At 36.1% G+C, this 11,496-nt stretch overlaps 1 protein-coding gene across 1 annotated transcript in view; it reads left to right on the top strand.

Moving 5' to 3' along the window:
• ADGRV1 (adhesion G protein-coupled receptor V1) overlaps positions 1-11,496 on the top strand; it is a 489,468-nt gene that overhangs the window by 108,117 nt on the left and 369,855 nt on the right. Inside the window, exons 28-33 of the mRNA XM_045197863.2 lie at positions 701-1,310; positions 4,597-4,812; positions 6,317-6,532; positions 7,256-7,500; positions 8,715-8,896; positions 9,700-10,511. Coding sequence (XP_045053798.2) covers positions 701-1,310; positions 4,597-4,812; positions 6,317-6,532; positions 7,256-7,500; positions 8,715-8,896; positions 9,700-10,511 — 2,281 coding nt within the window. The remainder of the gene's footprint in view (positions 1-700; positions 1,311-4,596; positions 4,813-6,316; positions 6,533-7,255; positions 7,501-8,714; positions 8,897-9,699; positions 10,512-11,496) is intronic.

The following is an 11,496-nucleotide window of genomic DNA, read 5'->3' as shown; positions in this document are numbered from 1 at the left end:
ATAAAAAAGATTATGGAAGAAGATCAAGTTTTATAAAATGTCTGTCTCAAGTTTTATTTTGAGACATTTATATTTTAAGTATAAATAAAAATTACTTTTAGTTGTACCTTATTTGGAGCATTTTTTTAAAGCTTTTTATTCTTCTTAACATATTGACAAAAAGTTGTTTCTTTCTTCTTAGACGTACTTTATGTAACCTTGGGTCAAATATATTTTTTGATGACTTTGTTTTTCATATTATGTTGAAGATAAAGGATATTGTAATTTATTTTTTAAAATGAACTTTATGGCTAACTTTTCATTTAAAAAATCACTCATCTATTCCTTACAATAAAATATATACCATCTTTGCAGTCAATATAAAAATGTTAATGAATGTACTTAAATATACATGTTTAATTACATTTGCTTTATTATATATGTATTTTTTAATTGTAGAAAGATACAGCTATAGTTTAGGTACAAGCTAAAAATGCTCATCAATGCCTCGTTTCATGCAACAGTCACTTTTTAAGTAGGGACTCTCTGAGAGCCTTCAAAAATGGGCAGTACATGGTCTCTGCCTTTAAGAATCTTACATTTTTGAGAAGAGCTTATATAAAATAGAAATTTAATATTCTGCTATTATCTGTGTTTATAATCATCTAAGTCTTGATTTTAGTACCTCTTTTAGCACCTGCTAACATTCAATATTTTATAGGTTGTGAGGGGTCATGGAGCTCTGTCTCCAGTGACTTTGCTTTGGAGCATAGACTCTGATCCCGATGGCGATCTTGCCTTCACCTCCGGCAATGTCACATTTGAAATTGGGCAAAAAAGCGCCAACATCACAGTGGAAATATTGCCGGATGAAGATCCAGAACTGGATAAGGCATTCTCTGTGTCCATCCTCAGCGTCTCCAGTGGATCTTTGGGAGTTCATACTAACGCCACATTGATAGTTTTGGCTAGTGATGATCCTTATGGAGTCTTCATCTTTTCCGAGAAAAATAGGCCTATTGAAGTTGAGGAAGCAACTCAGAACATCACGTTGTCAATAATAAGGTTAAGGGGCCTCATGGGAAAAGTCATAGTCACGTATGCAACACTGGATGATATGGAAAAACCACCTTATTTTCCACCTAATTTAGCCAGAGCCACTCAAGGAAGAGATTACATACCAGTTTCTGGATTTGCTCTTTTCAGAGCCAATCAGAGTGAGGCCACAATAACTATTTCAATTTTGGATGATGATGAACCAGAAAGGTCAGAGTCTGTGTTTATTGAACTACTCAACTCTACTTTAATAGAGAAAGTACAGAATCGCCCAAGTAAGTAACCATTACTGTGTTATTATTATTATTATTATTCGAAGTAAGAATTCTGTTCAATAAAGCAATAAATGAAGAATTTGGTATAGTAGAAAATTCTATAAAAGCTCTAAATTTGAAAGCACCATCTTATAAAAGTTTACCTATAAGGTAAGCGGAAGTGGGACACTGAAACACATGAAATCATGATGGGATTAACCAAAGAACATTTATGCATGACCCACACTAACCACGATACAGGGATTGACTAAGGGAGGGAAAAGGCTGGGGCTGGGTGGAGGCGGGAAAGCGGAGAAAAAGCAGGAACAACTGTGATAGTATAAACCATAAAAAATCTCTGTTACATTCCAAGAGTAAATTTTTGGAAGTGTTACATAATCCAGTGTAACTGACCTCCAGTGCTACTGTATTATATATTGTAACTTCCAAAACATTCTGAAATCAACCTGGGGATTCCAAGGACAGTCCTGGTAACAAGAGCCTGAGCCTCTCACCTTGATCCACTCTGGGAGATTTCCTAAGCAACAGAGACTCTTTGTATTGGTGGAGAGCTTGTGGATCTGGCAGCTGCAAGAAGGCAGGGCGACAGGGCTGTGGATCAGTAAGAAATCCTATAAATTTGTGGGCTGTTCTTAGAGTTGAGAAGATACTGGCTGGGGAAATGAACGAGGAATGAGGAGTGAACCAGGTTAGGTAGAGGATCTGGTAGAGCAGCTTCTATGAGACAGTATAAGCCACTCTCCCTGGGGTTGTTGGGGCTCAGTGACTTTGTAGAGAGAGTGTGGTGTTATGGGTGGAGGGCTGGGCTTGTGCTGGTGGAGCTGAAAGCAGTTGCTTTGTTATAGCTTGTTCATTAGTCATGCCTTTCTAAGTGGTCATGAACTTCAGAAAGGTGAGAAGAGTCTAGATTTCCTGGAATAAAGGAACAAGTAAAAGAAGAAAGGTTGGTGTTACTAATTTAAGATCAATTTAATATCGGTTGTATGACAATATTTATATGAAAACAAGCAAAACCTTTTTAAGGAAACTGGAATTACATAATCCAAAGAGTAAGATATCCAAGACCTGGATGTTGACCATGTTTGGTCACAGAGATTAAGGTTTCTTACATGTAAATTTCTTTCCCTTACTGTAACATCTAAGCAGATATACTGCACTGTAAGCAACATTCTTGTCCACAATGCCAGTAATTATTGTTCAGGGTTATTATCAGTGATCAGTGACAATAATTTACTGACAGTTATTGTCAGTAATTGTAGTTCAGGGTTATAGAAGGAAATTTACTTTATAGGATATTTGCTAACATTAAGTTTTCAGATAACAAGTAAGGTTAAAATTCTCATACAATACTTCATCCCTTTTTTCTCAGCAAGATTTAGAATCAGTTAAAATAGTAAGTAAATTGAAATAAAATCCAATAATTAGTCTTATTAAGTAAAAATTATATAATATAGCCTAGTTTTCAAGGCACACACAGTTTTTGAGTGAGAGGGAAATAAAATGAGGAGGGATTATCACATATACCAGTGACTAAGAGCTGTGGGTGCTGGTGTCAGATAACTCATGTTCCAATGTGTAGCATTGAACTTGTACATAATTGTTTTTAGCCCCAGTTTCCTTATGTATTATATAGAAATATTATAGGACTTAAATGTGATTAAATATGTGAAAATTAATGTAGTGTCTAGCACACACATTCACTACATGTGAACAATTATTATTAATAATGTGGTAAATGTACAATACCCATGTGCTATGGAATGGGAGAAACAAATGGTGTATATTTATGCTCAAGTTCAGGATAGGCATATACAATAATGTAAAATAATTAAAGAAGAATTAAGTACAAATCTGTGTGGTAACTGATTCAAATTTTAATAGGCAAACTCAGTGGAAGCTGGTAGGGTTTCTGTTACTCTACTTTGAGTGTAAACAACTTTCAGAAGAGGTTTGATGAGGAACTGTGTGTGAGTGATTAGACAAACCATAGAGGATGGCTTTTGACTGTGTCCACCAGGTACTAATGTGACAACTTAGGTGACTTCCTCGACATCTTTGTGGTACTGATTCCTCAGCTGTAACTTGGGGACCATATTACTGACTACGTAGAGATGGCATCGGGATTAAATGATTTGACATAAGGAAAGTTCTTAGAACAATGCCAGGAAAATAGTGCACACTCAAAAAAATGTCACCTGCTGCTACATCTCTATGTCACTGACATTTTTTTCTAATTTGGTTGAATTTATTTATATTATGTTGATTTATATTGTGACTTTATGATATAATTTAGCATGATCTGGGCCTAGGTAGTTGAAATTAAATGGTGTTATTAATTGTTCTTAGGTTACACTGTCTGAAAAGGGTAACTTTTATTCATTATCACATATTTCCAAATACCACCATTGTTAGAAATATTCTAAATATGACCTCTAGAAAGAATGCAAAAAAGAAAAAAATAAATATGAACTCAAAATTCATCTGAAAAATGTGTTTTTTGATAGCTTATTTGTGTTAAAAGTTCATTTTTTAATATTTTGGCCAGAGTTCTGGTTGGAATTGAATCTAGAAAATAAGTGAGGGAGAGTTTTTGGAGAGTCCTAAATGCCTTTAAAATAAGCTTTGCTCCCTTGAAAATCAGTGGAAAGTAAGAAGGCAACCTTAAGAGTACTGCATGCTCTTTTATGGCAGCTTCAGGTGGCATCGAGGCTCTTCTTCCAGACGAGGTAGCCCAGTGACTGCTACCTGAAGGGGCAGGGAGGAGCAGGTTTGTGAGGGACATCAGCTAAAGCAGAGGCAATAATTTAATTAGAGAATGATGGTTTGCTGCAGCTGGTCTTTGAGGGCAAGGGGTTAAATTACTTTCCTATTCAATTTTGTAACTGAAATGCTGTTTTTAAAAAAATTTATGGCATGCTGGTAGCTAATTAGAAGATCATAATTCTGCAGGTTTCATCATTATCCCTTGTAATATTACGCAAAGTGATGATTTATTATACTTTAATCATTTCTTGCCTTTTGACAAATTCCCAGTACTTACTAAAATATCTTTGTAAGTTAACTATTTCTTTGCTAAGGATTCTGTAATAAAAATCTCAATAGATTGATTTTTGTATCCCCAATGTCTAGATTAGTGCTGGTACATAGTAATCAACAACTTTTTGCTATAAATATTAGAGAAAAACACTAAGTGATGATCCCATTTGGCTGATTGAATCTTGTGGAGGCTTAATGACCTTCGTCCAGTTATTAGAATTTTGATACATTGGAATTTCTTCTCTTTTAGTTCCAAATTCTCCTCGCCTTGGGCCTAAGGTAGAAACTATTGCTCATGTAATTATCGCTGCCAACGACGATGCCTTTGGAATTCTTCAGCTGTCAGCTCCAATTGTTCGAGTGGCAGAAAATCACGTTGGACCCATTATCAATGTGACTAGGACAGGGGGAGCATTCGCAGATGTTTCTGTGAAATTTAAAACTGTGCCAATAACTGCAATACCTGGTGAGAAAAGACTTCTAAGGGGCAGTGAAGAGTTTTAGAGGGGAATTTTAGCCCTGATTAACAAAGATACTCAAAGATGTAGTTAGAAAAATCAGCCAGAAAGCAATAATACTGTTGCATCTTTTGAAAGCAAAATCCAGAGCTTTTTATCATGTATTTATGACAATGATTTTGTAGAATTTGTGCAAACTGTTGGCAAATTGTATGTGAATCTAAAAGCTAAGACGAATGCACAAACCAATGCAAAGTAAACTAAAGAAAGCATGGTTAGTCTTTCTCTGTGTGTACCTTCGAGTTTTTTGAAAGGGACTCCTGTAAATGATACCGAGGAATGCAAGATATAAAGTACAGCCATGTGATTGCCGTGTTTGGCAACAATGTTTTGTTTTGACCCATTTATCTTGCTTGTTTGTTTATTTATGAAGGACATGGAAGAAACAATGGTCAGCATTAACTATTTTATGTATAAGTAAAACATTTTCATTGCCAAATGCAAACATCAGTAGGCTGACTGCCTTCTCTGGTGGTGTGGTTACAGCTCCTAGAGGGAGATTTGCGAAAGAGCAATTCAATTAGAATCTTTCTAGTATGTACTGAAAGGGACATGAGTGTGGATGGATGGGGTAACAGGCTCAGTCTTTTGAAACAAATGGTCGGTATTTGAGACTTGCTTGAAAAGATCATAAACCAGGCTCATTTAGTCCCTAAGTGGGGTGTGTGTGTGTGTGTGTGTGTGTGTGTGTGTGTGCGCGGGCGCACACAACCCCTAACCCCCCCCACCACACGCACACACTTGGGGTAGCAGCCCAGTGGAATGCCTGACTGCCTTTAGGGGGTCTTACACATTCACGGACATTGAGGATTAATCAGCGTTCTAGGAAATTTGCCCTCGGCTCCACAGGAAGCCTCTCTTCTCTCCCCAACTACTCTTGGACCAAAAGCAAAGTCACCCTGAGCAGTAGGTAATAGAAGCTTTTAATCTAACTTTATAGAAAGATCCATAGTTTCCAGCTATCACATTGATGATGCTGATAGGCCCCTATCTATACAATAGTATAATATGTTTCCCCAATGAGATTAGAATTCTAGTTTTGTTCTTGGTTTTAAAAGTGTTGTACACATTTTTGTAGATAAGGAGCTATCTTGTGATAACAAATGACTCTGTGTCTATACCTATATCAATATATATCACCTATATATGTATATAGCAAATAGAACAAATTATGTATATATGTATACATAACTATGTATATCTTTCTAAAAATGAGTGAATGAACTCAAACACCCTTAGGAAGTCTTTTTCATTGTTGTGTGATATCAAACCCATTTATTTATAGGAAAAGAGGCAAAGTCTTCTTGTTTAGAATAAATGTAGTAAGTATTCTCAAAAAAGTCTTTCCAAGTATATCCATAAAATTTGATACATCATAGTGTTTCCCTAGTCATATGCCATATTTATTATATTTCAGAATAAGTCATAGCATTTTGCTTTTTGTCTCTGTAGGTGAAGATTATAGTATAGCTTCATCGGATGTGGTTTTGCTAGAAGGGGAAACCAGTAAAGCTGTGCCAATATATATCATTAACGACATTTACCCTGAGCTGGAAGAATCTTTTCTTGTACAACTGCTGAATGAAACAACAGGAGGAGCCAAACTAGGGGCATTAACAGAGGCAATCATTATTATTGAGGCCTCTGATGACCCCTATGGATTATTTGGTAACCAGATCAGCTTGTATCTCTCTTTTACTTTTCTGCGTAGATCATACATTTCTTTATTTTTAGAGATGCAGAATTGATTTGATCAAGTTTTCTTTTTAACCTATGATATACAGCATCTATGTGTACTCACTGGCAGTAGTTGGTGGTTACTTAAAAAATCAACCTCCCAGCATAAAGATGGAAGTCACAATCTTTTAGGCTTTTAAGTCACTTCTGGCTCCTACGTGTGTTTTGTGAATTTTAGAAAAGTCTTTAAAAATTAATTTACAGAAATTTACACAGAAGTTTCGATCTCTGGGCCTTCTTGTTAAGTAGGGAAATCCGACAACAATGAGCCCCCTCTCCTGCATTGATTGCATCAGTCATGGGAGTCCAATAGCAGTTGTCCCTTTGGACCAACCAGGCTTGCGTTGTGCAGTTAGCCTCAGGACTCCCCAGACCCATTTCACTCACGACTGGGGTATGCCTGACCCCTGTGGGCCTCTGGGCTTGCGATTTCTGCTTCCATCATAATGAAAAAGAATTTGGAAATTTCGGTAAAATTTGGAAAAGTGGGCTTGACCACTTTGTATCATAGCATGTTACTCTGATTGTACGGAGTTTAGCTATTTGGATTGCTTAAGGGGAAAAAATGGGAGTGACTGTAGGATGGCAGTTGGGTAGCTCTGTGTTGTCTCAGCTTCATTTCGTATTTGAAATTAACTCTGCTCTGCCCTTCAGGTTTTCAGATTACTAAACTTATTGTAGAGGAACCTGAGTTTAACTCAGTGAAGGTAAACCTGCCAATAATTCGAAATTCTGGGACACTCGGCAATGTTACTGTTCAGTGGGTTGCCACCATTAATGGACAGCTTGCTACTGGCGACCTGCGAGTTGTCTCAGGTAATGTGACCTTTGCCCCTGGGGAAACCATTCAAACCTTGTTGTTAGAGGTCCTGGCTGACGACGTTCCGGAGATTGAAGAGGTGAGAGGAATGGCTAGTATAGAATGACACTTTAAACCATGGCTTGTCTTATAGTGACTAGAACAGATATTGTAACATTTATAGAGGATGTCAAGTAAATTATGCAAGGATGTTCAAAATGTGGTATTGTGAAAGTAATCCTTCCTTACAGATAACAAAACAAGAATATTCTAGAAATAGGTCTTGTGTACATAACAGTTTACTAGTATAAAAATTTTTTCATACAATTGTATTTTTCCACATTTTGGTTAGGTGATTCAATACCTATACATCTATCATATGTTTTGCTACATTGTTTCATATAAACTCTTAATCTGTTTATATCCATATTTCCTTTGGGCTTGAAAGTGGGCCAATCTTAAATTAGATTTTTTTCCCACTCATTCATTCATTCATTCATTCATTCTTCAACAGTTTTGAGAATTTGCTATGCGACAAATACCATGCTAGATATAGTTGTCTATATATTTATTTTTCATGATAAAGAAGCAAGGTAACAAATAAATATAGAACCTCAGTGGGAAAGTTGATTCATCAATAACATATATTGGCTGAGGATCATTTTAATGTGTAAACTTTAAGTAGTATTAAAGCCTAGATCTCATAAAATTATATTTAATTGTATTTGTTCTTCAAAAGTATCAAATTTTCATAGAAGGGAAGTTCATTTGAATGCTAATTATGTCATTATTCACTTCTAAAATATTAGATATTAGTTAATACCTATAAAACATTACTATTTTCTTCTCTAAATGTAAGTGGTATTATGATACAATGTTTTTTTGTTTTAAATTTTGTCAGAGAATTTCCATTTAAAAGAATGTTGGAAATAAAGCATAATAGGTTAACTTCATAAAACAATATTCAATATTTTCCCTTAATAAGAAAAGGTGTAGGACATAAGAGTTTATCATTGAGGTGCTAAACATAAACAGGGATCTCCAAATTGATTCATGAGATTATATAATTGAATACTAAGGAACTTAAATAGCCTATTTTTAAATGTATAATATGCTCTAATATTAAAAGCTCATGATGGATTATCCTGTTACAAGTTGGGTTTGTAAATATAATAGGGGAATTTTTATGAGTTCATTTATATTACATTCCATTTTGTTCTTGTACTTGAATGGATATGTTTAATTTTTTCCCTTGCATCTCAATTGCTTTTCAGAACTGGGATTCTGTTAAGGAAGTTTTCACTGTATTTTTAGGTTATCCAAGTGCAACTAACTGATGCCTCTGGTGGAGGTACTATTGGGTTAGATCGAGTGGCAAATATTATTATTCCTGCCAATGATAATCCTTATGGTACAGTAGCCTTTGCTCAGTCGGTTTACCGTGTTCAAGAGCCTCTGGAGAGAAGTTCCTGTGCTAACATAACTGTCAGGAGAAGGTATATGAATTGGCTGCTTTCGGTGGGGGCGATGGGACTTGTGGGCCAGTGGGAAAGGATCTCTTGCACAATTAAATAATTTAGGTTTGAATAATTTAGGTAAAAAATTAAATAATTTTTATATAATGCAAATTATTATAATTAAATGATTTATGCCTATTAATATAAATAGCTCATTATATTTATCATACTTATTATCAGTGAAATGGATTGTACATCATTGGACATTCTAACTCCAGAAATTTGTTGCTTTAATTTGTGATTTGTTGGAGTTAGAACTTAAATACAATTAGCTTGTAAATTAAAGAACATTCATATGCTGAGGTGGTTAATGTTCAGGTTTTGTTTTTTCTGCATTTCTTTTGTGAGGCAGCCTACAGCTCACTGAATTCCTTTAGAAACAGAAAATCTGGGCTTTGGGGACCTTATGGCAAATAATTATATTTCTTCAAAATGTAGTCATGCTGTTATCATTGTTACTTTGTTTCAGTGAAATCTAGTCATGAAAATTAATTTTAAATTTCTGTTTGATAATTGTAAAATGGTTATGATTTGCATAACTTGCAGGGTATTTTCATAGCTTGCAAAAAAGTATTGTATGATCAAAACCTAGCAAGGTTTCCTCACATGAGAAAATAAAACATTGAAAGACAAAGGGAATAAGAAACGTGTGTTTGTGTTTGTGCAAGTATGTTTTATACTTAAAAAGTGAAAACGGCAATTAGTATTTGTCTCCTCTGTGTGTGATCCACAGATTGCTTTGAGTGCTTAACCTGTCTTTTAATTGTCCCTCCACATTTTAGCGGAGGGCTCTTTGGTCAGCTCTTGTTGTTCTACAGTACTTCCGATATTGATGTAGTGGCTCTTGCAGTTGAGGAAGGTCAAGATTTACTGTTCTACTATGAATCGCCAATTCAGGGGGTGCCTGACCCGCTTTGGAGAACTTGGGTGAATGTCTCTGCAGTGGGGGAACCTCAGTATACTTGTGCCACTTTGTGCCTCAAAGAACACGCGTGCTCAGCATTTTCATTTTTCAGTGCCTCTGAGGGCCCCCAGTGTTTCTGGATGACGTCGTGGATCAGTCCAGCTGTTAACCACTCAGACTTCTGGACCTACAGGAAAAACATGACCAGGGTAGCATCTCTTTTCAGTGGTCAGGCTGTGGCTGGTAGTGACTATGAGCCTGTGACGAGGCAATGGGCCATAATGCTGGAAGGTGATGAATTTGCAAATCTTACAGTTTCCATCCTTGTGGATGATTTCCCAGAGATGGATGAGAGTTTCCTAATTTCTCTCCTGGAAGTGCACCTCGTGAACATCACAGCCAGTTTTGAAAACCAGCCAACCATAGGACAGCCAAATACTTCTACAGTTGTCATAGCATTAAATGGCGATGCCTTTGGAGTATTTGTGATCTACAGCATTAGTCCCAACACCTCGGAAGATGGCTTATATGTTGAAGTGCAGGAGCAGCCCCAAAGCACAGTGGAGCTGATGATCCACAGGACGGGGGGCAGCTTAGGTCAGGTGACAGTTGAATGGCGTGTTGTTGGTGGAACTGCTACTGAAGGCTTAGATTTTATAGGCGCTGGAGAAGTTCTCACTTTTGCTGAAGGTGAGTGATGGTTCTAAAACCGTTTTAGTTCATCCTGGTACAGTCACCATGTTCAATTTTTATGATAACGTTCATAAGGGGTCTTATTTACTGCATGCATTCTTGCTGATACATGAAAGTGCGGTACGGTTTTGAAAAAATAGCAGTTAGTTAGTGGGTGACATGACATGTGGATTGACATGGCCCAACATATGTATCCTTTTAGTTTATTAAACAAAGAAGGATTTCAGGGGGTGTGGGAGTTTTATGCCTTTATATGTGATAGGAGGGCCTTTAAGTAAACAGAATGACAAGTGTGAGGAAAGCTCTGGTTTTGTAAGGGAAATTACGAGAATGAGCCCCGTATCTACCAAACACGTGACTAAGAAGAATACTGATAGATAGCTAAAAATGAGTATTAACTGGGAAGCTTTTTAATATGCATTAGACAAATTGGGATAAATCTTCAATGAAAGTAATCATGAGTATAAATAGTATGAAGTTGGGTGATTTTATTTGTAATTAGGCCAAGTGGCAGATCAATTTGCTGTTGTTCTTAGACTTGGATGGGATCACTGTTGTGAGTTTTCACGAACAACGTAATTATGGGTAACTTGGCCCATTAAAATTAGGGCCAGATTCACTGACTCTTTTTCAAGGCTGGTTGAATCATCTAATGTTTAAAAATTTGGAAAATTCATATGTTTAAAATAGTTTTTTTTGGCATGGGGAAAAGTGTTTTTACTGAAATCACCATTTAAATCCTGATTTGGGCAATGATAGATTCCATATAGTTTTTTAATGTAGTATTTTTCTGATTGAAAAAGTGATGTGTACTCATTAAAACCTTACTATATACAGAAGAGTAAAGGAAATAAACATTCACAATTATGTCTCTTAGAACAGCTCAGTGCACCTTTTATTGTTTAATGTTTTCCATAAACATTTTTTGGAAACTAATTGGGGATTATGATGCATTTATTGTATACTTTTTGAAACACCTAAT

Source organism: Desmodus rotundus, chromosome 1 (genome assembly GCF_022682495.2).
Source record: "Desmodus rotundus isolate HL8 chromosome 1, HLdesRot8A.1, whole genome shotgun sequence".
NCBI lineage: Eukaryota > Metazoa > Chordata > Mammalia > Chiroptera > Phyllostomidae > Desmodus > Desmodus rotundus.
The sequence above is the reverse complement of the archived record's forward strand: the minus strand, read 5'-3'. Positions and strand labels throughout refer to the sequence as shown.